We start from the raw sequence: 27,361 nt of genomic DNA, 5'->3' as shown, positions 1-27,361 counted from the left end.
CTGGAGGATCACGACCTGTAATGGTGCTATCAAAGGGTACTTGGCGTGGAACCTGCCACCAACCGCAGAATGGGCCTTTCCCGGGAGAGAGCATTTGCATCTTAGGATGGGCAGCTAAAAATTGCCCTCTGACTCAGCGCAAATTCAGTAGCTTGGAAATTCCAGCCTGCCGTACGACCAATGAGAATCACACGGAGAAATGGAAGTCACAAAAATAGGCTTCAGGGTCTTGGGATGTGGAGCGGGAAGATCCCTCCGTAACCACAATTCCCTCTTCTTCAGGGCACACATCCTGTGGTGTCTCTGCTCTCCAGTTCCCCCGGCACGTGGTTTTACTCTTTTGCATTTCTGACATTCTGCAAAGCGTCGCGTCTCGGTCATCACCCCTTTTGGTCGAATGCGGTTGCCCAAACCGCCCAGGTCTCCTCTTGCTCCAGCACTCCTTCAGTCCCAGACCTGGCCTCCTGCCAGGCTGCCCCCAGATCAAGCGCTTTCCTTGCTCTGCCCCTTTCCTCCAAAGACCCCCATAGCTCGCCCCCCACCCCATCCCACACCTGCCCCTCCGCTGTTGGATTCTGTGTGGTACAGCCTCACCTGGGATCTCCACTTCCATGCAAATGCAGAGGGTGCCAAAAAATTTTAAGACAGGAAAACTGTTGAAATTGCAAATATATATGCTGATAACAAAAGATGAATACAAGACAATTTGACTTCTGCAATTACAAGAGGTGCCAAAGTGGTTCCCAGCAGCATCCAGGCACTTCTGATTATGGCGAACTTCTGCCTGAGCACCGCCGACCAACGTGTCTGCTTGTATCGCTATGTGTGCCATCTCAGCTTCTTCCTGAAGTACCGCCACCTTTTGAGCAAACGTCACACTACACATTGCTACCGTAATTCAATTCAGCTTCGAAAAGTGATACATAGCTAACATCTCTTAAACTGTGCATACATTTTTTGGCACCCCCGGTATCTTCTTGTCCTTCCGAAGGCTGCACCACCTGCCTGCCAGGACACCTGTGTGTCGTCGCCTGGAAGCCTCTCTTCAAAAAGCCGCAAAGCCGTTGGCACAAGCTCTTAAACCATGTTTCCTGTTGCAACACGAGGAAGTTGCAAGAAGGAAACTGGTTCAAGAGAAGGGCGTTCCTGCTGCAATGTGTTATTGTCTCTGACTTTTGGTAGCCCTCTGACGGAAAGCCCTCCAAAAGGCCCTGTCCTTGAAGCTCAGTGCTTGCAACCTCCGGGATATGGCTTGATGGAGTCAGTCCATCTCCTAGCTGGTCTTCTCCATCTGTTCCTCCTCCTCCATCTATTCCTTCTCCTTCTCCTGCCTTCCACTTTCCTGGGCACGCTGGTTTTCTCCAGAGAATCTCGCCTTCTCATGATGAGCCCAAAGCAGGACACATCCAGTCTCTTCCACTTTGCTTCCAGGGCAAGTTCTGGCTTGATTTGCTGTTGGACCCACTCGCTCCTCTGCCTTTTGACCCAGGACTTTTGCAAAGCAAATTTCAAACACATGCCTTCTCTCCCTCTCGGATTTCCTCCCTGCCCAGCTTTCACACCCAGATGTGCGGATGATTTTGGCCTTGCTCTCCACTGAAACGGTGCAACACAAGAATTCCAAGCCAGGCCCGCAAATTGCATCCCCATAATCTCTAGGAAAGATGTGGCTGGGAGGGGCTCCTGTTCAAAAACGCTGGAGAGTCGCTGTGTCTACGCTGACCTAGGTGGAATCGCAGGCTGGAACAGAGCCCAGGCAGTGCCAGCTCTGCTTTGCACGAAGAAAGATCTGGCTTCATTCTTGGCACAGCCGGGTAAAAGAATTCGGGAGCAGGAGATGGGGAAAGGAATGTCCCAGAGCAAATGGGGCAACCCACTGAGCATGCAGACAGCGCCAGCTTTCTGGGCCAGGTCATCGTTTAGCCCTGTTGCAGCCGTGAGAAGGTGGTGGTGTCCTGAGCTGGACTGGGACACTGCTGGGGGCTGAAGCAGTGGCGCCCATGTGCTTCTGAAGGGGCCCACCTGAGTCCCACAGAGGCACACCTGAGTGAAATCCTCAGACCAGGCTGCCTGAACGCTTCATCCATCAGACACAGTCACGTGTTTAAAGAGACCCAGAGATGGGTCTGGCATTTTGGAATTCAGTCCACTGAAATGTCAATACACTGCAATTGGAAATATTGTCATCCTGTTGTATGTTCTGCTGATCTTCCGTATTTGTTCGGTATATGATGACCTCAGATCTGCATTGCAATGTCTGTATCTGTCATTAACCGCTCTGTACCTGTGCATGTGCACGTGACTAGGAGATTATACAATGCTCTGTACCTGTCTTAAAAACGTGTAGTTGGGTTTGCCTCTACCCGATGCAGGTGACTGCAGGTCCTGGGGCACCGGTCAATAAAGCAGCAGTGGCTCGAATGTTTGCTCTTTCCCATGAACCCGAGTTTTTATTTCCTCCCCACAAATTGGAAGCCAAGCTTCTGTCACATTCAGGGCCGTGCAGATTCCAGCTCTGTCCGTTCCTGCCTCCACCTTCCTGCCCACTTTTCCCGCTGACGTGGCATGTCACTGTTTGGATTGCAGCCCCCACGGGGCAGGGACATTATCTTGCACAGCTAAATAAGGAGAAGAGCAAGGTGGGAGGAAGTGAACAGATTTTTTTCATAAATGGTTACAGGACTTTTTGGGGTGTGTGACGTTAATCCAAAGATGAACTGTAAATTCAGGGAGAGCATGCGAAGAGAAACCGAACCAGTGAGAGAAATAAGAGGTTTCTCTGCATTCTTGGGAAACCCGCAGATTTGCAGAAGTGGAAACGTTTATGTCTTCACTTATGGATGTTCAAGTCCTGGAAAAGAGGATAGGGCAGATGGAATGTGGAATCCCACTGGAGGAAACCTATGTGTATCAGTGGGTGGAAATACACAGCAACAGTTTGCTGCCCTTCGCAGTGCTTGCAAACTTTTCTCCAGCAATGGTTGCGATAGACACTCCGAATCCCTCCCTTTCTGTCAAGAGCCTTATGCAAGCTCTCTTGGAGGCAAAACTGCAAGCTAAGAATTACACTGCATTTCCCCTATGTCAACACAGTTGGCATTTACCAAGAATTGCCCATGTAAAAATTCTTGCTTAAAAGATGATTGCAAATGCTATTTTCACACCAACTTCTTTATTTTCCAAATAGATTCACACTTGTGTAGCCATATAAGTTAAACACAGACCAGGAATCTATTTACCCAAGTGCACTGACAAAAATATATAAAACATAAATGTAACAAGCATTCATATGATCTTAGCTTCATTTCTGCACTAATCCCATGGATTTCTGAACGCTTGCATCTTCCACGGACGACCACGCCTCAGTCACTGTAGGTGCCCTGTAGGTCTTTGCCAGAGCCGAAAGTGTTACTAGTCCATAAGGTTTTCAATGCTGGAGAACTCACACAACGCATTCATTCCAACCCATCAAGTCTTGTACAGATTGAGAACTTATCATGAGCATGTGCATTGGTAGAAGCTCAGAAGGAGGAACAGCTATATTCTGGAATAAATGCAGAAGTAAAGAACCTCACGAGATTCATATTCTGAGTGGCAAGTCCCTTTGGGATGATGTACAGAGATCAACCATCTCATCTCTCTCACTTGATTTTGCTTTTTGTGCTCTCTGAGCAGTGGATCAGAATTAAATCCTTACTGGGTCTCGGAGGAATAGCAGGCTGAGCCTTGGGTTCATCCGCCTCAACTGCAAAATAAAGAGAAAAACCAGGTTTGCTTTTATGTAGTACTTGGACATGGAAAAGTACAACAAATTCGATGTTGTAAGCCGCCCCGAGGCCTTGGCAAGGGGCAGCATAGAAATGTTTTAATAAATAAAATAAAATAAAAAGCCAGCATTGCAAACTTTCCTTCCTGACCCATCTGCCCTGTGCATCCTTGAGACTAGGCAAAAGGCTAGTTCTCATTGAGGAGTTCAACTGGTACCTGTGCAGTGCTGCTTCTGAAGGGCATACAGTTGACAATAACCCTGTTGGGCTACTCAGCAACATATAAATTTGCACTCCCCCTAAAAGATGGGGTGTGCAGTTTGGGGGGCTCCTCTCCCCAGAGCTGTCCCTGGAGTCTCAGGTGGCAGCGGGGGCGAGGAGTGCTTTCCTTCAGCTTCGGCTGGTCCATCAGCTGCGCCCTTAGCTGGATGAGCACTGCCTGGCGACGGTGACACATGCTCTGGTAACCTCCTGTTTGGACTGTTGGAATGCGCGCTCCACGTGGGGCTGCCCTTGGAGACGGTCTGGATACTTCAATTGGTTCAGAACGGAGCTGCCAGGAAGTTAACGGGACTGGCAGCTACTCGCATATCACGCCGGTCCTCCACCGCTTACACTGGCTGACCAGTGAAGTCCGGGCCCAGTTTAAGGTGCCGGTGATGACCTATGAGGCCCTAAACGGCTTGGGTCCGGGATACCTGAAGGACGCCTCCTTCCCTGTGTGCCCCCCGCCCCTTGGGATCTGAGGCAGAGGCCCTGCTCCGGGAGCCCTCCTTGAAGGAGATCAGGAGGGTAGCTACTCGGAGAAGGGCCTTCTCAGTGGTGGCGCCCCGACTGTGGAACATGCTTCCCAGGGAGGTTCGCCTGGCGCTGTTGCTCTATTCTTTTTGGCGTCGGGCGAAGACCTTTTTTATTTTCCCGCTATTTAGATGCTTAATTGATTTTAACTGGGGCTTTAGTATGTTAATGGTCAGATGCTGAGGGGTTTGTTTTATTCTGCTTATTTATTGTAAGCTGTCCCGAGACGTCCGTAGGGGATGGAATAGAAAAGCTTTTAATAAATAAATAAAATTCTAACATCATAAATAACTTGGGGAAACCGATCAATCAACCAATAGTTCAGCCTCTGCCTGCATCGCCCTGGCTGAGATGTCCAACAAGAGAGAGCTCTGGAGGCAGCCAGCTGGCTCCCTTCTCTTGGAAGAAGCTGCCTCGCCCAGGGAGACGTCGGCATGGTTGGAACTTACTGATGGTGCTGGCTTTGCCCAGAAGGTTGCTCTTCAGCTTCCTGAGGTTCTGGACATATTTCATGCTGTTCCGCCTGTACGTCTCCTGGCTGATCTGCTTCCGGCTTTGGTTGTGGATGCTCTTGCTGTTTCGGATGCTGGACCTGCCGCATTGGAAGGAGAAAAGGAAAGGGTCTGTTGGGGCGTGGGGGTTTCACTCCTCACGGCATTAGAACAACTGGCTGTGCCTTTATTTATTTATTTATTTATTTATTTATTTATTTATTTATTTATTTATTTAAACATTTTTATGCCACCCCATTCGCCGAAGCCTCGGGGCGGCTTACAACAAAAAATTAAAATAACATTTTAAAATATATACAATAAAATACAAATATTTTATATTAGGGCGGGATTCCGGGGCACGTGCCTGGGCCCGCTCTGAAGAAGGAGCAAGGGGGCCACAATCAAAGCTGTTATGCATTTCTATTAAGCCCTGACTCATTACAGCCTAGAAACGGCTTCCCAACATGGCACGTGGCGCCGAAATCTCACAGTTCTGCAAAAACCGCAGCCTGCAAAGCCAGCCGTTTCCAGACCTTTTGGGGACCTTTCTCCAGACATTTTTCTCCCGCAGAACCCTAATCCAACCCTGATGTTTACTAAGCATGGCGAACCCCTAATTTTTTTCCTTCTTTCATCCATTCCAATTGCCTGAGTGCTTTGTATAACTTAGGAGGTTTGGAAATAAAGAGAAAACATTTTAGATAGAGCAAATGAATAAAGCAATTATATGGTAATACCCCAAAGGAATTCTTTCAATTATTCCCAGCACCATTGAGTCCTCAGAACCAAATGAGGTGATGCATTCCCTTGCTGGCTGCGTGGACGCCAACTAACAAGGGAAGAGTTGGCCTTGTGCGGTTCCATTTTAAAAACAGTTTTAAATTTGATTTTCGAGAGTTTTTGTGAGGGTTCCACAGAGCACAGTCTGGGAACTGCCATGCTAAGCCAAAAGCAGGCAGAAGGTCCACCTCCCCGTGTTTTAGACTTCATTTCCCAGAAACCCCTGGCAGCATGGAGGGTGGCCAGGAATGCTGGGAGACATCTGCAGAACTGCTTTCTCTCCAGCCCTGTGCAAAACTATAAAAAAGGCCCTTCTTGGCATCCCAGCGAAGTTCGCAGAGATTCCAGGAAATGCAACGAAATCCCGGCTCAGGCCACTTGCTCTCCCAAGCACTCGCCATTCGTCCTTCAAGTTCCTCTTAACTTTATCCTGGGAAAAGATCATCAGCTTTCAGAATTACACTGAGGAAAGATTTTCTCATTCTCTGGTTGCCCCAATTTTCATTATTAACTAGTACATTGTTTTGCCTTTGAATTTGTAATTATTATTCATGGGTTTTTTTAAATTTTGATTTATTTGACTGAGATCGGGGTATTTAAAGGGTGCTGGATTTTCATGGGGTATCCTAACCCCACAACAAAACCACTCGTGTTTTAAGCCTCTGATATAATTCAGACATGTTCGTCCTTACTAAGGGAAGCCTCGTTGATTTCAGCGGGACTAAAACATGACTCATTTTGGATCCAGCCTATAATGTAAACAATGCACTTTGCGCTGTTACAGACACTGAAGCCATAATAAAGTTGTTTTTAAAATGGCTAGCCTTGAACATGTGCTACAAACATTTTACTCCTTGATTGCCGACAGCAGTTCCCGGGGTTCAGAAGTCCCAGGGAAGTGAAACTAGTTTTAAAGAGGGCAGAATCTACCTTCTCTTCCTGAAACAAGGAACAGGGGCGGGAAGGGGGGAAGTTGGTGCAACTCTGAAGCTTGCCACAGCTCGTCCCCATCATACAAACTCTGGTTTTAGCATTAAACTGGATCACCCACTCCTACTCGCCGCAGTTAAAATTTGCATCCCTCCAAGATCGCAGCCTTTAGAAGAGGCTGAGAGCCCCGGAGTGGCCCAGTCCCAGGTTTGTCACCTTTGCGCTCTGCAAGAAAATTCTGGAAATGCTTGCAGATCCCTCGCCCCTCGAACAGAACCATGAGTTCAGGCTGCCCCGGGCAGAGGGCATGGCGAAAAAGCCACCGCGCGTGGGTTGAGGTATGTTTTTAAATCCCTCCCTCACCAAAGGCTGGTCTGGCCAGCCATGGAAACGATGCAGGTTACTGTCCAGGTTGGGGAAGCCTAATGACCCGCCCTCAACACACACTCTCTCTCACACACACACACACACACACACACACACACACACACACTACCTTCGAGGTGGGGCGGATTTGTTCCTCAGCTGAACGTTTCCTGTGGGGTTTTCTTCCCCTGCTTTCTGCAGATACATGGATGGGTAATAGCCGGTGATTTCATCCTTCCTGGAGTTCAAGAAACAACAGCACTTTATTTACACCTAAGGCAAAGGAGTAGGAGAAGCTGAGCTTGCCACGCATAACCCTGCAAGTTCGTTGTAAGAACTTTGAAACCTGCACACCTAATTGAAGTTGCTATTATTATTACATTATATTTACATATAACAAATGGAGAAGACAACCATGCTAGGAAGAGTGGAAGACAGAAGACGACGACAAGGACTAAGAGAGGAGTAGACTCCATCAAGCCTGCCAAAGCCTAGAGGACGATTTGATGGCACAGAACAACAGCAACACTCACACCCCGCCGTTCTTCCTCTTGCAAGGAATGCAAGGCAGCATGCAGGGTTCTCCTCTCCATTTGATCCTCGCCACGACAACCCTGCGAGGTAGGTTGGGCTGAGAGTCTGCAACCGGCCCAGTCGCCGAGTGAACTCCACGGCTGAGCAGGGACTCGAACCCAGATCGCCTGAGTCCCAGTCCCGTGCTCTAAACAATGCACCACACTGATTGGGCTGAACCCCAAAGGATCTCTTGCTGGCCAAGCTGAATGGACTGTGCACCTTCGAAATGCCCCCCTGGCTCGCCTCTGAATGGTTTCCTTTATCTTGCACTGGGGCTTGAGCATCCCGGTTCAGACGTTGTGGTTTCACCCCTTCTCTTTTTAATTCTTTTTTGGTGCCCCTATGATCTTTGAAGACTGGAGCATTACCCAGTCGTAGCCATTATATTATCCATGTCATATGAGATATATATATACTGCCTACACAGCGCACAGAGGAGGAGATGGCACCAGAATGCCCTGGTTTGTGGCTTTGAGCATGAGCTTGCACACGGGTGTTTCTCATGGTGCGGAGGTTGTTTCCCTTCTCAGATACCGGGCCGAACGCACAAACGAAGGGCACAGGCTACACAATGCAGAGAGCGCAAGGTGCGGCCACGCAGCCCCTCCAGTGCCCTGAATAGAATCAACCACATGGGTTTCTGAAGCCGCCTTCCAAGTCAAACCTTGGGTCTACATGAGGGACAGACACCCTGGTGCCTCCCGGGTGTGTTGGGCGGGTAAGCCCCTGCCAACTTCCATAAGCCGCAGCCAACATGGCAGATGGCCAGGGACTCTGAGAGCAGTCGCCCAAAACACTGGCAGACTACCAGGATGCGTCCCCTGGTCTACATCAGTCTTGCACAGGCCTTTGCATGACTCTGCTGGAAAATGTCGGGGAATCTGAGCAGGGGATCTTGTGCAAGCAAAGGATGTGCTCTATCACAGAGCTATGGCTCTTTCTGTAAACAATAAACTAAGATTCCAGTCCTCATGGTCCTGAATAGAAGAGAAATTCGAATAGGAACAGACAAAAGCTCTTAAGACGAGACAGGCCTATCCGTGGCTATGCAACCTCCATGTAGGGAGGGAAGGGACCTCCAAGTACCAAAAACTGGAGGTCAGCAGCAACAGCTGGCTCTCTTCACCACTCCTTCGTGCTGAGCATCCCTGGGACCTTACCTGACCACCCACCATCCATCAAGCAGTTTATGGATAACTTCAATGGTTTCGCCTTCCTTCAATGTGATCTCATCGTCCTGGGCAGCAGTGTAGCCTTTTCGGACAACGTAGAGCTCACCTAAGCAGGAAAATTCAAGAATTACGTGAGACTCAGAGCTAGCGCAGACCTTAAGATGCCCTAGAATCCCTCTGCTGCTGTTCGTTTCGTTTCCTTCTTGAAAACACGGACAACCAGCAAAAGGGCTTGATGGCCGTCGCGCTTTGCTGTTCTCCCCATTTGACAGATGCAGAAATTAAGACGGAAAGTATCTTCGATATCTTATGATGTCTTTATGTCAGAAATGATGCAAGAACAACTTTCGGTGAACAGAAGAGTCCCAAGCAAATCCTTTGATGCACATTTTCTTTCAGAAGTTAGAATGCACGTAGTTCAAATTAGAATCCCATACAAAATTTACCAGTGATAGAAGTTACGAGTGAGGCTTAGTGGGCAACTGCATAAAGGAACTTGTAATGTTAACCCTTAATATCTTTGGAGTGGGGATATAATATTAAGCTTTAAGAGAATTGTAAAAAGTCAAAGAGACAGTGGAGAACATTTATGGAATTGTTTATATGGAAAAATTAGGATGCTGGAGTTCATATAAACATGAACTGGAGGCATTTACAGGAGTTGAGTTCTGGTTTGTAATCCACATAGATAAACCAGATTCACAAAGCACAACAACTTCCAAATGTATTTCTTTACGTTCCTTGATCACTATTTTTTATCATCCTCTTTACTATTATTTAGCTGATATATTTCTTCCATTCCCCCTCAGGATAAAAGTTTGTTCTTAGATCAATTTTGTTTTGTAAACTCTGAAATTTACTGACTGGGGTTTTTTCTCTCTCTTTTAAAATGCTGCTTCTTATTGCTTCTTTGTGTTGGACAGAACACAGGAACCGTGCTTTGTTCTGTTTGAACAGCTCTACTGTCTTTTTAGAGGGGGTTTTTTAAAGAGTTTGAACAGCTCTGCTGTCTTTTGCTTATTTGCCAAAAATATTATTTGCTAAAACTATAAGAAATAAAAACAAGCCATTTAGTAGGTTGGGCAATATCAAAAGGCCAAGTTTGAATACTTCGTTTTTGTTTCTATTTTATTTCATTTCACTTTATTTGGCATTCTGGCCCAGCTGTTCTGCAGCTGAGCTGGGGCACCGCCTCTGTTGCATTTGAGCTGATGCTGACCTGAACGCCGGACATCGCTGGCCCCATGGAAAGAGCAGCTTACCTGCGTAATTGGGTTCTTGTTCCTCTGTCTCATCCGGGCCGTCCATGGGTTCTAGATATGCAGCGGGCACCCAGCCTCTCTTGTTCTTTTGCTGACAGAACCACCAGCCTGTGGCGAGGAAAGAAAAGTGTCTTAAAATGCGAAAATTCACACGGGAACTGCCTACCCTGACTGAGGGACAAGGTTTGGGGCTGCCTGCACCGATGGGGGAAGCCTGCATTCCACAGCAGAGCCCTGTCCTTGCATGCGGAAAGTCCTGCGACTCGGTTTCTAACATCTCCTGGCACAATGGCTTTCCCAGCCTGCACATTCTTCTGATTCATCTGGACCATTCTTGTCCTTTCCATCATGCTTCCCTGCTTCCCGTGTATCTTCCTTTGTGATGCATTTTTCCCAGCGTCATACCAACTTTTTGATGCCATCAACAAAAAATATATCAAATATATTGATAAAATAGAAAAGTGCGGAAACTTTTGGAAGGCTCCTCATGCACAAGGCCTGCTGGGTATCTCACCTGTGGTCAGCGCAAAGGTGCGTGTGTATTGCTGCAACAGTTGGGACCCCTTGGAGACCCCCTTATGGGATCCCCAGTCTACCTGCTCCCAGTCCTAAGAAAACCCGGTTTTGCCTCCTTATGCAAGGCAGCACCCGCCTGGTGAGCCCAGTCCTCCTTTCCTTACTGCCTGTCCTAGAACCCCGTTCAAGGGCTTCCTCTCGGCTGCTGCAGTCAATGCACAACTGGCTCTGGCATAACCGTAAGGCCGCCGTCCTGCCAAAGCTGCTCTTTTTACCACTTTCGCTTTTCTCCACGACGTCCACCAGGTCGTCTGTCTTCACACTCATCTCGGTTTTGGAGTTCTTCTCGTAGTCAGCGAGAGCTCGATAGGTCTGCAGGATGATTGGCCCTGTGATATCTGTAAGAAGAGGAGCCACCGTGATCAGGAGATTCCCATGAGCTGAAAGCGATTCCCTAGCGCTGGGCTCCAAAGGCCTCTCTAGTGTGGCGCAGATCAGTCCCAATCTGGAAACTTTAATGCATTGCCTTTCATCACACACACTCAGAATATCCCTGGGATAAAGATATCTGGGATAAAAAGTAGTGCTGAAACTTAAAATGTGCACTTGAGCTCTGTGCTCCTCCCTTTTCAGAGTCCTAGTGGCACTTCATCTTTAAAGAAAAGGTGTGTTTCTAGTCCTCATGGGAAGCTAAATGAACAAATAAATCTTTGTTTTAAAAAATTCCTGACAATTGTATGAGACTAAGAAATGCTGTGCTGACGGATCAGACCAAAGGACCACCTGGTTCAGCATTCGTCTTCCAAGCAGGTATTGCTGTTATGTGCCATCGAGTCATCCACGTCTTATGGCTACCCTATGAATGAGAGCTCTCCAAAAGGTCCTGTCCGTAACAGCCTAGCTCAGCTCCTGCAAATGCAAGGCTGTGGCTTCCTTGAACGAGTCCACCCAGCTCCGCTTCGGTCTCCCTTTTCTTCTTCTGCTTTTTCTAGGGGTGCTGCCCGCAGATGCCCCCATGCAAAAACCCCAAGCAAAGAGGGAGGACAGCTCAAGTCTCACTGCAGATCTCCAGAGACTTGTGTTCAGGTGGACTGCCTCTGAACCCCCCGTGGCCACCCTAGGAAACAGATCTTAGAGCTGCGAGACGAGATGGAAAGATTTGGCGACTCCTGCTCCCTTACCTGCAGCAATCTTCCTGGAATCCTGTGGCATCAGAAAGGCTTCTGGTTTCTTGATGCTGGAAGAACCCAAGAAGAAAACCATGAAGATATCAAGTATCATGTCTTAGCCACGGAGTCTAAGGGGTCTGCAAGCAAGCCCTTTCTTCTGAAAGCTCACCTGCTAGCTAACAGAAGCAGCCTAGGTTTGTGGAAAGGTTTGCAGAGACAAAATACGCTCTCTCTCTTTGAAATGCAAGATGCAAACGGCAAGATTAACTCCGTTGCCTCACACCCATGCCCTTTGCGCACCGGTCGATGTGCTCGATCATATTCTGGGCAGGGTGAAGAGGGAGGGTTACAAGGGGCGAAGCAGCGGCAGGCTCTCCGGCAGCCAGCAAGCCAGCGGGCCTTCTAGACCCCACGGAGACTTACTGGCTCAGCGTCGGAGGGTTCAGGTCATCCGGTCTCACTTTGAAGAAGTCCAGCACATGGCCGCATCGGGAGATCTTGCGAGGCAGGTTGATCAAGGTGGAGCAGTACTCGGTCAGTGTGTTCTGCCGGTTCTCAGTGGACCGCTGGCTATCGAACCACCTTGGCGCTAGATTGGATGGAACACAGAAAGGCTGAATGAGTTGCTGATTTGCTTTGGAGGAGCTTGCGGTGGCTGCCAGTAGCTCTCTGGGGGCCACTGGAGATGCCAGCAATGGAACCGAGAACCCATTGTGTGGGAGGCACCCACAATCGAACCTCAGACCTTCTCTGCATGACGGTTTCACAACTGAACCCAGTGTGGCGTAGCGGTGAAGAGCGTGGGACTGGGACTCAGACGATCTGGGTTCGAGTCCCCGCTCAGCCATGGAGCCAACTGGGTGACTTTGGGCCAGTCACAGACTCTCAGCCCAACCTACCTCACAGGGTTGTTGTTGTGAGGATAAGATGGAGGAGATGTAAGCTGCCTTGAGCCCTTTGTAGGAAAAAGGCAGGATATAAATAGAAAAAAAAAAACTCGCTGAGTATGGCATTCCTGTAATTGAACCTAGAACCTTCTGGGTGAGGCATGCCCACAGGTGAACCTAGAACCTTCTGGGTATGGGATCCCTACAATTGAACCTAGAACCTTCTGGGTTTGGCATTCCAACAATGGCTTCGGCAAGGGGCGGCATAGAAATGTTAATAATAATAATAATAATAATAATAATAATAATAATAATAATAATGAGCATAGAACCTTCCGGGTGTGGTATTCCTCCAACTGTAGGAGGCTTGTAGTTGGTGGTGAGAGCCACTCCCCGGGAGCGTGCTGTCCTAAGTCACTGCAGGGGGCCTGGGTGATCTTTCCATAAAACTGCTCGGGGTCAAGGCAAAAGGGGTCTTTACGGTTATCTTGTTGTGCCTGCCATCGAGGCTTCCGGAAATACACAACCAGAGTGTGTGGGAGTGCTTTCCAAGGCCGATGGGGCGCATCACACTCTCTGGCACATCTGCAGGACCTGATGTCCAGAGGAAGCATTGCCCCGTCATCACCCCGTCATTTCAATTTTTATTGTATTAAGTGTTATTTATATGTTTTTAATTATGTTGTGAGCTGCCCCGAGGCTTTGTTGCGATGGGGGCGGCATAGAAATGTTTTAAATAAATAAATAAATCACTCTTGGCCACATCTGTCTGTCTGGTGAACCATCTGGAACAGAGCAGTCCTTTCAGTTCCTCAAATACACCATGCAGCATTTCCAGGGGCCTGATTCTGACAAACCAAGGTTCCAAATAGATCTTTGTTTTATCATGTAGGAAGTGAACATCTCACCCCAACACACTGCGGAAACTCACCTAGCAGCCGAGTCATGTATTTCTCACAGCTTTCCCACAGCTTGCTTTCCCACATCCTCAGGGTATGGCCAGGAAATTCCCACATGCCACAACTGGGCTAGGAATCATATGAACTAATATGGTTGGAGAGGGATAAGGGAAAGCAAGACTTCCTTCGAGCATCTGAAGATTGCCTGGACTCCACTGCAATGAAGCCCCAAAGGCCTGGAACTTGGAGGAAGACATGGGCTTAAGCCAGAGTTCGCCACAGTCTAATTTGAGAGTATTCATAATAATTATTTAAGGAAATGTGGCTGAGACTGATAATATGAAGGCGTCTAGTAACGGTTCACCGTTTTCACCAGGTGGGTGCTGCCTTGCATAAAGGAGGCAAAACCGGGTTTTCTTAGGACTGGGAGCAGGTAGACTGGGGATCCCATAAGGGGGTCTCCAAGGGGTCCCAACTTTTGCAGCAATACACACGCACCTTTGCGCTGACCACAGGTGAGATATCCAGCAGGCCCTGTGCATGAGGAGCCTTCCAAAAGTTTCCGCACTTTTCTATTTTATCAATCTATTTGATATATTTTTTGTTGATGGCATCAAAAAGTTGGTACGATGCTGGGAAAAACGCATCACAAAGGAAGATACATGTGGGAAATGATGTAATTTGTTGTTTGCGATTCTTAATAAATAGCGTTTTTAAAAGTGCAGACACTTTCGGAAGAACCATGGTAATATGCGGAAGCAAAGCTTGGTACAACATGGGTTCTCCATTCACAAGGATGGAAGCTTCACCTGGAGCACAAACGGGGCAGAGACTCCTGGCTCACACTCTCAGCATCATAGACACCTGTGGTAGCTAAGAACACGGGTACAAATTGATGGCCTCACAGTGGAGCCGCTTACCTGGCATATGGGGAATGATCCTATTCTCCACATTAATATCTCCCGATTCGATTGGAAACATTTCCTTCAACGCTTTCTAGTGGGAGACAGGAAAGGAAAGCCACCTTGAATTCGGCTGACAAAAATAATTCACCTCTTGCGTTCTGCGTTACTATGAAGAAAGTTAGCAACGGCCCTCTCTCGCTCTCAGCCCAACCTGTCTCGCAGGGTTGTTGTGCGGCTCCTCAAACCACCTTTGGCTCCGCCCAAGAAGCAACACGTTGGGGTAGAAATGGAATGGAATAATCATGTCAAGACTTTATGGTTACATTATTGGTTAATTTTATATTGTGATTTGATGAGTGAATTGCATTAATTGTTGTTCAGTGCTTGAGCCTATGGCTGACGTGGCAGCAAACAAGTCAAATGAATAATAAACTGTAATAATAGATCATGTAAAACCAGCAACTTGGGTACACCCAGCACCTCCCTGCAGGCCACACCAGTAAATTAAGCCCTAGTGGGGAAGCCTGACATGCAGATGAGCTTGAGAGAAAAGCACTCTGCATGTGCTTCAGGGTAGTCCTCTCCCACCAGCAGTAACTTTGCAAGTCCATCCATTTCACAAGTGCCCGTTTCTGAAACAGAAATGGCTGGAAAGCCAGGGTCAAAAGAAACAGTTTAAACACCAGGAACTCGAACTGGTTGGTTGGTTTGTTTGTTTGTTTGTTTGTTTTGAATGCACAAGATCCTGACAGCATAGCCACATTGTGCTTCCCAAAACACGAACCAAAACAAAGGCAGCATTATTAGAAAAATCAAGCAACGCACTTCTCTTTTGCTGTTTGCTGAGCTTTCGCAAAAGCGAGTGAGTTTCTTGCAACATTTGATTTCCTAATACTTCTCAATCCATGTCAAGTGGTTTGAAAATTCCCACTGCTTAATCCTTCCTCTTCTGACCGTTTTGGCCACCCTCCCAGTGGTGGGAATTTCTGCAAGGATATTTTTATCCTTGCCGCAAGAAAATTGCCTTGCTTCTTTTAAAAATATTGCCCAAGTGCCCAAAGCTACCATCTGTGCCCTTGAAGAAGAACCGGAGATGCAGTCAGTGCTCTTAGTCTGGGCTCAAGCCTTCAAGCCCCAGCAAATTTATTTATTGCCAAGCCTCCGAAAGCATCCCTTGAAAAATGTGTCTTCCAAGGACTGGGCAAATGCAGCAGAAATGCACAACCGTTGTTACGCTCTTATGTGCACACCTGTTTTACACAAGAGGCTGGTCTGGAGAAGAAATGGGCCTTCAACCCTTTGTCCCGCCAGGGTTCCAACCGAACTTCCCCCCACGACAGACTATCCATGTGGAAGGAGAGTTCCCATTTCTTTAACGGAACCCCAGGGCGAATCCTGCTGCACAAGCCCCAGGCCTAGACTCAGCTGCCAAGAAATGTAACCAAGGAGATCCATGAAGATGAGAACTGTGGGCTCTGTTTGGACTTGGGGGCGAACGGCTAGCATGAAAGAACGAGGCAGGTGCTGAATCTAGAGCTAAAGTTGCCCCGTTGTCCTTCTGCAAGGCTACTGTGTCACGAGAATCGGTTCCAAATCCAGCATTGTTTTCCAAATCGAGTGAGCACCAGACAGACCTGAAAATCAGTGCCTTAACTGCAAGGGCACAGTCTTGATGCTGGAACATGGAGTTCTGCGCTGAGCAGAGAGTAGGACCCAATGGCATATTGGTCCCTTCCGAGCCCACAATTCTATGATTCTGTGCAGGTTTAGCCAAAAAAGTCCAAATACGCATAGGATTGCGCTTAAGCTGATCCTTTAAAAATGGATGGACCAAAAAGTGGGACTCCTTCCTTTCCCTCACCTCATTTATATATTATGTTGAACAGGAGTATTCACAAAAATTTGCAGAGGCGAGTGCTTAAAAGCAAAAGCACCACGCCAAAATGATGCAAACTCATGTGCCTCATTTGAAAGCAAGGTCTTTTTTTTCTTTGTAGCTATTTCCCCTGCCCCAAATGCAAGCTCTGTCCAGATTTAATGCCCTTCTGTTTGCAACTGCGGGGCCGTGCATCCGGTGCCGGGCCAGCTCAAGTAATCACCACTTTTTCATGGGACTTCTTCCCACAGACGAGTCCTAGACCAACTTATTAGAAGTGCAACCCAGGGGAGTTCTTCTCCCGGGTCTGTGTGTTCAGGACCCCAGCCTGAAACTCACACTCCACAAACAATCCAGATCTGAACTTACATGAAACTCATATATCTCTGTGAACTTGCGATACACGACTTTTTCTGTGAGATCTTGCCATTTCACCAGGAACATGTAAACCTGATCAGGAAAGGAAATGAACACCGTCAAGGTACTTTGCATGCTGGGACTCTTCCCAACCACCTTACTCAAAACTGAAACCTCCTCCTCACACCAACATTCCTTTCCCAGTACACTAGACCAGGATAGATCTCCAGATATTTGGGACTTGATCTCCCAGGCCAGGAATACAAAACGCTGAAGTTCAAACCATCTGAAGATCTTCTTTCTGCCCAACCCTGCACTAGACCATCAGATCCGTGCCCCATAGGAACCTAAACCGGGCTGGATCAGGCACACATGAATGCATTCAATGCAAAGGTTTTCATTTCCAGGTACTTACATAGTGTTGGCTTGGGAAAAACCTCTTCTCGTAGCCCAGTAGTTCAATATGCCTGATGTAGGAGCCCAGGTCCCCCATCGTTGTTGCGTGATCTTCACAGCCTAGATCCTTTCTGGCTTCTGCTAGAGATGGTCACAACTGCACCCTTCTCTCTCCCGCTCTCTCTTTTATCTCAGAAAAAGGGGAAGCCCAATTTCCCCAGCATGTTTACTCACAGTGTGGGGGTTTTCTAACTCTTCTCTTCCTTTCACTGCATGTTTGCTATCTTTTTTTCAGTCACAGAGCCAAACGCCCAACCCACCAAAACTTTGCTTCCTCCTCACTGCTGGTGATTCAGTCAACCGTTCTCAGTCGAGAAGACTCAGCCAGCCAAGCCCTCCTGAGATTAGGTCTACAGAGCTGCCCTCCTGGACGCCACGTGCTGGGAGACAAGGGCTCCGTTCACACAGCGTAGGGTTCCATGGAGGGCTTCTCGCCATGACGGGTTGTCACCTCATCTTCTGAACTGATCCCCACAGAATGGCTTGTGTGAGGGCAATAAGTCACGCTGACAACCCCTGAGTTGTTCCAGGGGTGTCACACCCACCGTAGGTTGTCATCCCAGCCAGACCTGAGGGACGGACCCCACGGCTGCTACCAACAATCATGTACAGAGCTGCGTGGCAGGAGTGGCAAGCTCTCTGGCCGCTCTGGACACACGTCTCCGGGGGCCACCACGGCCGGCCAACCCAAAAGGCCCCAAACAACACGCAGGGGCAGCTGCCAATGGCCTCTCTAACCACAGTCATGAGTCATTTCAAGTACACTGCAGCTTTTCCCTTTTCAGCTTTTCATCTGCAGATCATGGAAGCCAGCTGTCACGAAGGTCTCCAGATCATCTCTTCCGCCATCCCCGTTTGCCAATTATAGCAGCACCTTCCGAATGCCCCAGTGGCACCTTGCAAGGGCTGCCTGCAGTTGCCAACCCGCTCTTTATCCTGGCTTCTCTCTCTCACCCCCCGCCCCCAATGTTTGTAAGTAATTGCAAAACACCTTTCTTTCACATCACCTGCCCTTGTGCACCTGTGGAGGCTTGCAGTGGTGAGAGTGCCCCCTGAAATAGCTGCAGCGAGACCGAGGGGGAAGGAGAGGAAAGGAGGAGGTGAGCAACCCTTGACTTGGGCCTTGCCCTGGACGGGGTGCCCTCCCTCTGAGGGACAGTCTGCAGCCTGGGAGGGCCCCTAGGCCCGGAGCTGTCCCTGGAGGCCCAGGTGACCGCGGGGGCCAGGAGCACAGTCCTCCAGCTTCGGCTGGTCCATCAGCTGCGCCCCCACCTGGAGGACACAGGCTAAGGCCTTTTTATTTCAACAATATTTTAATAACTTTCAACATCAGCTTATAGGTTTTCTTCTGCAGCCAGGGTGGATCTGGATGTTATTTGGATTATTTGGATTATGTTTTATTTTATTCTTCTTATTTATGTAAGCCGTCCTGAGGCTATGCGAAAGGACGGCATACAAATACTCTAAATAAATAAAGAATAAACAAATAATCCCACGGTGAGGTGCACCGTCAGTTACCTGCCATCACCCGCTAGGTGCACCCTGGGTTGTTCACGGGCGGGCTGGCATAATGTTCCAACACAGCCAAGGCGGCTAGAAGGACAAGCCAGGTCCACATCTCCGTCCAGGAAGTCTGTCCGGTGCTCGTGGCTCCAGAACGTTCAGCCCGCCTTCCCCCACCGAGGTGGCTTTGAATCCTTCCGCACATGCGAGACCTTTCCCTGCCCTGAAGTGAAGCCATGGCCTGGGGCAAAGGGCAGTGAGAGCAAGGCCCGCCGGTTCCACATTTCTGCAAATACGTGGTCTCAGTCTTACGAAGGAAGGCCTGGAACTCACTGCCTCCTGCCTTCTCCCAGGTATTGTTTAGTCGAACTAAAGACGAGGCATTGCATGACGGGCGCCCATGCTGTTCAGCTCTGCCTCCCACCTTCCACGGCGGAAAGAGGAACCTGGGCACGGTGATGTCATGTCCCTAGTCCTTACAAACTCAACCATTGCCGTAGAGATGAAGGGAGGGGATCAGCCAGCCAAGTCTCCCATGCGCTGCAACAGCTTGTTGGAAGCCTCTTGGCCCCACTCCGCAAATCCCCACAATTCACTCAGAAGACGTGGGATGCTTCCTTACAGAGCCCCCTTTGGTCCCACAAAGACCCTGGGAGATACCAGAGGAACAGCAAAGCGGTCCAGGACTGACTCCAGATCTTCCAGGAAGTTTTGTGCCTAATTTGAGATCCAGACATGAATCTCTGGAGATTAAATTATCTGTACATTAACTGTGAAGTCAGAGAGATCCGGAACAGATTCAAATTACTTCAGCTTTCTAGCAACCCCACCTGCATAGTTCTCCAGTGTTCGGAAGTTCCCCTGATGGTTTCCAGGTCATATGAATCCCACACTTTTGTTGTTGTTGTTGTTGTTGTTTCCACCAGGTTGTGGGGAAGGTAGCTTGCGCCCACTGGCTCTGCCCAATCCTTGTTTGCGCAAGTGGTCATTAATGCTGATGAATTTGTTCAAGGAGCAAGACAAAGGCTGGAAAAGTAGAGGTCCTCCTGGCACCGTCTTTACTGGTTTTTCGGCGCCAGGTAAAGACCTTTTTATTTAAACATCATTTTAATTGTTAAAACATATGATCTGGCCAGGGCAACTTCTTCTTCCTTCTCTTTCTCCTCCTATATTTTTATTTACTTAATTTATACTGATAATTTTAATCTTATATTTGTAAATCAATGTATTTTTTGAATTTTTGTATTTAATGGTAATTTATTATGTGCTATTGTATGTCAATGTATTTTATCGTGTTGTAAGCCACCCCGAGGTTTCGGCAAGGGGCAGCATAGAAATGTAATAATAATAATAATAATAATAATAATAATAATAATAATAATAATAGCTATTCCATCAAGGAAGTCACAGCCTTGAGTTGACAATGGCTGAGCAAGGCCATCAAGACATTTTGGAGGACTACCATTCATGGTGTCAACCAGAAATTGGAGAGGACTCGATGGCTTGTCGCAACAACAGAAGCCAGTTCTGGTTAAGATAATCCAGTTCCATCCATGACTGGTCTGCAGAACGAACGACTCTTATGGGCAACATGGAGAAGTTTAGAGTGGTCCCGTTTTCAGACCACACGAACTGCATCTTAGGACTTCGAAATCTCCACTTCTGCTCTCTGCTAAACAGGTCAGCAGGACCACTGAGCTGCGAACGCCCTGGCCGGGGTCACTGAACATCCAAAACCTCTGGCCAAACACACAAAAAGGGAACTCGCAAACCACTGAAGGAGCTTTCAGTGCAAATCACACGCTAAATTGCTCAGCCACTCAGGTAATGAGGAAACTCGAAGCAACCATCTCAGATCCAAGAATGGGTATTATCAAACAGGTGCAAAGAAGGGATCCTTCTGGAACGTCTATCCTAGTAGGACCCATATTCCCCTGCAAAAGGGAATCTGAGGTTCTTCTCTCAGAGTTGGCAAGAGTAACCCTCCCCAGGAAGGAACGAACGAATTGCACCAGAAGGCACACGCCCAGTGAAATCTTTTCTTCAGTGCAGAAGTGGTGCAGATCAGTCAGAAAAGGATGGGGGAAGCACGCAGATTGCAACAAGAAGTCCACAGATTTTCTAAGCATTTGTTACGCACCTTAGCACAGGGCTGTGAAGAGCTACGTTGTGTTTTTCCATTCGCTTGCCCTATGCTGCTGAATTTCTGCTTCAAGCCACCTGTCACCTCGCACTATGGAGCCAAGCTCAGGGAACGAAGGTTTAGGGTGGATGCCAGGAAGTACTTCTAGATGGTTAGGGCCCCAAGGGCATGGAATGGGCTTCCATGGAGGTGGTTGAGGCCCCATCGGTGAGGGTGTTCAAGGACAGGCTGGACATGCACATGGGGGGCATGTCATGAGCGGAACCGGCTGGAGCCAGGGGTCAGACTAGATGGCCCGGGAGGTCCCTTCTGACTCACTCTGTCTCTATGTTTCTAACTTACCAAGTTTTTTGCCACCACAAAGATGTGATCCAGAAAACACAGAAGGAACTGTTGCACAGAATCCAAAGTCTTTGTTCGAACGTGCAATGATTATCTAGCAACCCAGAAGTTCCCTGTGAGGGTCAGGGGGAACTCCTTCCACATGGGAACTGAGCCTGCTGGAGACAGGACTGGGATGGCTTGTCCCTTGCTCACTTGTTGCATTCAGGGCAACCAGAAGCCAGCAACAAGAAACGCTGGTTTACAAAGCTGCCTTGTCGAGACAGCAGCGTTTTCAGCTGGCTGGTTTAGTTAAAGTTTCTTGGTTTTGTTAAGAGAAGTGGGAGGCGTTTCTGGGTCAGGAAGAAAGGAGAAATGCCTGGAAGCGGAAGGCTGCAGCAAGGGATGGCGGAACGAGGTATTATGAAACAGAAGCAAGATGCACAGAAGGGACGAGCCATGAGAAATTTGTTGTGAGAGTCAAAGACCTCTGCCTAAGCCAAAAAACCAATGCAGTGCGACACAGCAAGTGTGTTGGACTGGGGACACACTTGGCCGTGACGCTCACTGGTGACTTTGGGACAACCTAGCCCACCCCGAAGGATTGTTGTGAGGATACAATGGAGTGAAGGACCATTTCTTCCCCATCTATTTGCCAGGAAGTGATAGGACCAGATGCCATGATCTTAGTTTTCTTAATGCCGAGTTTCAAGTCATGGAGTTACTGTGGATCAACACAATCGATCCACTCACAGCGAGCCCCCAACCAGCTCCAGAACAGAACAAAGAGAAATATGCATTTGGTGTCTCAAATTCGTATTTCTGGCCACGGGGTTTCTGTCCTGACCTGGAGAAAGTAGAAGCTATTCAGGACTGTTCAACCCCAGATCAGTCATAGAACTCTACCCATTTCTCAGATGGGTAAATTTTCCTTATGTTTCTGGTGCATCTTGTGTGAACTGAAGGCACTGCTGAAATCAGACAGTGAGAGCCCAAATGATGATGACATTCCTCCCCGTCTCTTTGTCCCGAGGACACTTCTGTAGGGAAACGGTGTGCCCAGTTGGAGAAACAGGCACCTGGGCATGGGGAGGGCTCCTAGGTTTCTAACTGGACTATGTTCCATGATCTCAAAGGGCCCATAAAGCACTGCCCCCATGCCCTTTTCACTGACAAATGATTGGGTGATCTCATACTTTTTTGGAAAGTGGTGATCCATCCAGCATTACTCACTCCCAAGGGTTGCTAAGGTCCTTTCTGGCTTGTCATTGGCAGGATGCGGAAATGGAGTTCTAGAATAGGAACTTGTTTTATTTACTGATTTAAATCCTTCCTTCTTCCCTTTCACAGAATTCAAGGCAGCTGACAGCATTCTCCTGCTTGTCTCAAACTTATCCTCACAACAACAACCCTGCAAGGTAGGTTGGTCTTTCAGTAGAGAGGACCATCTTACGTTGGCACTGAAAAGCTGGCAAATTCCCTACATGGGTGAGGGGGCAAAAAAAGCCCCTCTCCTTGTTAGCCTCCTCTTCACTTCCCCTGGAGCCGGAGGTGGACAGCAGAGGCTGGGCGTAGGATCCAGGTACGGCACGGCTGGGGGCGGCTCTTAATGGTCCTGGGCAGCGAGGGGAGAAATATTCCTGGTCCAAAGGGAAAGAGGACGAGCCGAGCGGAAATAGGCCCAAGCTGAACAAACCTGGGCGAAATTGCATCGCACTGACAATTCGCCCATCACCAAGTTGAAGAAGCACTTGCTCCGAGTCACCCAAAGGTTTGGCTGCAACAGCCCAGAATGACCATCCTCTTGGACCCCGAATCTGTCACCAGGTGGAGGGAAAGATGTGTGTAGTCACCAATCCACCAACCCACATTTCTACCCCCCCCCCCCCGACATTTAAGTATTTAATTATTAGTTGTGTCATTTCTGTTAATTATTTAGTTCTTTTCTGTACCCCAGTTGAAGCTCTCCGGGGGTTTCTCAGCCATTTATATGCCACTTACCATGTTTGAGGATGAATCTGAGCGGTTTACAAAACTAAACATGAAATTATGGCCTCACACATACAACAGTTAGAGTTTTAAATGTTTCAGTCAGTGCTGAAAGTGCATCCATGATATGCTTGCACTTTTCCACACCCACTATTGCAAACACCACCCTGCACTTGGAAACAGAGATCTAGGAATTAGATCTGTTGAGATCTAGGAATTACTGGGGCCTGAGAGAGCCATTGTGATGTGCTTGCGAGAGATCAGGGTCCCCACGAAGCCCGCTGGGTGACTCTTGCCCAGGTGTGCAATTTCAGCCTCGCCTACCTCACAGGGCTGTTGTTGAGAGGATAAGACAGGGAGGATGAGAACCTTCCAATCAGCTTGAGTGCCCTGCAAGAGGAGCAAAGCAGGGTATAAACGCAAAGTAATAATAAATTCATCAATTAGCTGGGACCTAAGAGAAAGGGACAATGTGTGCACCCCTCATTCGGCTGCAGGGTCCCTACAGTTGTGCAGGTGACAGAGGCCACATGCTGTGGCAGTCTACGCAGGGGGTAGCTCCCGGCTTAGCTGTCCTCACTGCTGGGGACAAACCGCTGGGATGCACGCCCTTGGACTCAGCCCTGAACCTGGGATCCAGGCCTGGCAAGGGATGCCGCATGTGATTCACAGCCAGATCCAGCACCCCAAATGCACCTAAGCCGAGAGATGCCATTTCTCCTGGCCAGCTGCACACGCCTCCGCGGTGTCCCCTTCGGACGCCTGCAATGCACTGAAGAGGGAGCTGCCTTCACAGCGCTGGGGACTTCAGGTGCGCCTGAACGGGCACCATAGATGGTTGCAGAAGCTCACAACTCCGGTTACAGCAGCTTCATCAGAATTCCGAATGCTGATTCAGACGCAGAGACAAATCCCTACGGGGCTTGAGATTGTAAGCCCACCTTCTTCCGCAGAAACCTGCCCAGTTCCTTCAGTTCCTGGAGCATCTTTTCTTTCATGACCATCATCTTCAGTGATGGGTTTGGGAATGCACAAGAAAGGGCCTTTTTGGTGGCGACTCCCACTACGGAAGCCCCCCTCGAGAGGGGCTCATTTTTGCCCCCTCTCTGCAGGGAAACATCGCTTTATTCTGGGCAACCTTCAGTGGGGTGGGTGCTGTTCTTTGTTAGAGCATTTTCTCACGTGCATTTATTGTATTTAATGCATTTGGTCCTTTGTCAGTGGTTCTTTGTAGCTCAATGAAGCTCTGAGCTGTGCCGTGCAGGGCCACCCAAGATGGACAGGTCGTGGCAGAGAGCTCTGACAAAACGTGACCCACTGGAGAAGGAAATGGCAACCCACTCCAGTGTCTTTGCCACGAAAACCCCATGGACAGTACCAAAAGGCAAAAAGATACGACGCTGGAAGATGAGTCCCTCAGGCCGAAAGGTGTCCAATATGCTACTGGGGAAGAGCAGAGGGCTAGTACTAGTAGCGCCAGAAAGAATGAAGCAACTGGGTCAAAGCCGAAAGGACATTCAGATGTAAATGGTGGTGAAAGGAAAGCCCAATGCTGCAAAGATCTATACTCCATAGGAACCTGGAATGTAAGATCCATGAATCAAGGCAGGCTGGATGTGGTCAAACAAGAGATGACAAGACTGAACATGGACATCTTAGGAATCAGCGAACTAAAATGGACAGGAATGGGTAGATTTAGATCAGATGACCATCAGGTATACTACTGCGGGCAAGAATCCCTCAGAAGAAATGGAGTAGCCTTCATAGTCAATAAAAGAGTAGGAAAAGCAGTACTGTGATACAACCTCCAAAATGACAGAGTGATCTCAGTTTGAATCCAAGGAAAACCATTCAACATCACAGTAGTCCAAGTCTATGCCCCAACCACTGGTGCTGAAGCGGCTGAAGCTGACCGGTCCTATGAAGGCCTACAACACCTACTAAAATTAACACCCAAAAATGATGTCCTTATCATCATGGGGGATTGGAATGCTAAAGTAGGAAGCCAAAAGATAACCGGAATAACAGGCAAGTTTGGCCTTGGAGTACAAAATGAAGCAGGACACAGGCTGGTATAATTTTGTCAAGAGAATATGATGGTCATAGCAAACACTCTTTTCCAACAACCCAAGAGACGACTCTACACATGGACATCACCAGATGGTCAACACAGAAATCAGATTGACTATGTGCTCTGCAGCCAAAGATGGAGAAGCTCTATACAGTCAGTAAAAACTAGACCAGGAGCTGACCGTGGCTCAGATCATGAGCTTCTTGTTGCAAAATTTAGGCTTACATTGAAGAAAGTAGGGAAAAGCACTAGACCACTCAGGTATGACCTAAATCATATCCCTGATGAATATACAGTAGAGGTGACAAATAGATTTAAGGAATTAGATCTGATGGACAGAGAGCCTGAAGAACTATGGACGGAGATTCACAACATTGTACAAGAAGTAGCAACTAAAACCATCCCAAAGAAAAAGAAATTCAAGAAAGCAAAATGGCGGTCTGAGGAAGCATTACAAATAGCTGAGGAAAGAAGGGAAGTGAAAGGCAAGGGAGAAAAGGAAAGATATACCCAATTGAATGCAAAATTCCAGAGAATAGCTAGAAGAGATAAGAATGCCTTCTTAAATGAACAGTGCAAAGAAATAGAAGAAAACAATAGAATAGGGAGGACCAGAGATCTCTTCAAGAAAATTGGAGATCTGAAGGGAACATTTCATGCAAAGATGGGCATGATAAAGGACCAAAATGGCAGAGATCTAACAGAGGCAGAAGAGATTAAGAAGAGGTGGCAAGATTACACAGTGGAACTATACAAGAAAGAGCCTAGCATTTCTGATAACCACGATGAGGTGGTCACTGACTCGAGCCAGACATCCTGGAATGTGAAGTCAAATGAGCCTTAGGAAGTCTGAGCAACAACAAAGCTAGTGGAGGCAACAGTATTCCAGCTGAGTTATTCAAAATCTTAAAAGACAATGCAGTGAAAGTGCTACACTCAATATGCCAGCAAATTTGGAAAACTCAGCAGTGGCCACAGGATTGGAAAAGGCCATTTTCCGATCCCAAAGAAGGGCAATGCCAAAGAATGTTCAAACTACCGCACCATTGCACTCATTTCACATGCTAGCAAAGTTATGCTCAAAACCCTACAAGCAAGTCTTCAGCAGTATGTAGACCAAGAACTACCAGAAGTACAGGCAGGATTTCGAAGAAGCAGAGGAACTAGAGATCAAATTGCCAACATACGCTGGATCATGGAGAAAGCTAGGGAGTTTCAGGAAAACAACTACCTTTGCTTCATTGACAATGTAAAGCCTTTGATTGTGTGGATCACAACAAATTGTGGCAAGTTCTTCAAGAGATGGGAGTACCAGGCCATCTTATTTGTCTCTTGAGAAACCTATATGCGGGTCAAGAAGCAACAGTGAGAACTGGACATGGAACCATTGATCGGTTCAAAATTGAGAAAGGAGTTTGGCAAGGCTGTATACTGTCACCCTGCCTATATAACTTATATGCTGAACACATCATGAGAAAGGTGGGGCTAGATGAATCACAAGTCAGAATTAAGATTGACAGAAGAAATATCAATAACCACAGATATGCAGATGATACCACTCTGATGGCAGAAAGTGAAGAGGAACTAAAGAGCCTCTTGATGGGGGTGAAAGAGGAGAGTGCAAAAGTTGGCTTGAAACTCAACAGTAAGAAAACTAAGATCATGGCATCTGGTCCTCTCACTTCCTCGCAAATAGATGGGGAAGAAATGGAGGTAGTGACAGATTTTATTTTCCTGGGCTCCAAGATCACCACAGACTGGTGATCTTGGAGCCCAGGGACTGCAGCCAAGAAATTAAAAGATGCTTGTTCCTTGGGAGGAAAGCTATGGCAAATCTAGACAGTGTACTAAAAAGCAGAGACATCACCCTGCCGACAAAAGTGCGTATAGTCAAGGCAATGGTTTTCCCAGTTGCAATGTATGGCTGTGAAAGCTGGACCATAAGGAAGGCTGAGCGCTGAAGGATTGAGGCCTTTGAATTTGGTGCTGGAGGAGACTCCTGCGAGTCCCTTGGACTGCAAGGCGATCAAACTGGTCAGTCCTAGAGGAGATCAACCCTGACTGCTCTTTAGAAGGCCAGATCCTGAAGATGAAACTCAAATGCTTTGGCCACCTAATGAGAAG

At 48.0% G+C, this 27,361-nt stretch overlaps 1 protein-coding gene across 1 annotated transcript; it reads right to left on the bottom strand.

Annotated features, from left to right (window-relative positions):
- Window positions 1-3,155: 3,155 nt before the first annotated feature.
- On the bottom strand, window positions 3,156-17,317 carry NCF1 (neutrophil cytosolic factor 1). Its single transcript, XM_044430467.1, has 11 exons — window positions 17,170-17,317; window positions 16,767-16,847; window positions 14,537-14,612; window positions 12,254-12,419; window positions 11,843-11,898; window positions 10,937-11,059; window positions 10,146-10,253; window positions 8,872-8,989; window positions 7,266-7,373; window positions 5,015-5,157; window positions 3,156-3,745 (listed from the first exon to the last, which is right to left on the bottom strand). Exons 1-11 carry the CDS (start codon window positions 17,245-17,247, stop codon window positions 3,642-3,644), a joined length of 1,161 nt encoding a protein of 386 aa, XP_044286402.1. The 5' UTR covers window positions 17,248-17,317; the 3' UTR covers window positions 3,156-3,641.
- Between the last annotated feature and the right edge of the window lie 10,044 nt (window positions 17,318-27,361).

This window comes from Varanus komodoensis, unplaced genomic scaffold (genome assembly GCF_004798865.1).
Source record: "Varanus komodoensis strain SLA01 unplaced genomic scaffold, ASM479886v1 scaffold20_1, whole genome shotgun sequence".
Lineage (NCBI taxonomy): Eukaryota > Metazoa > Chordata > Lepidosauria > Squamata > Varanidae > Varanus > Varanus komodoensis.
Note: the sequence above shows the minus strand (reverse complement) of the source record. Positions and strands in the feature narration are given on the sequence as shown.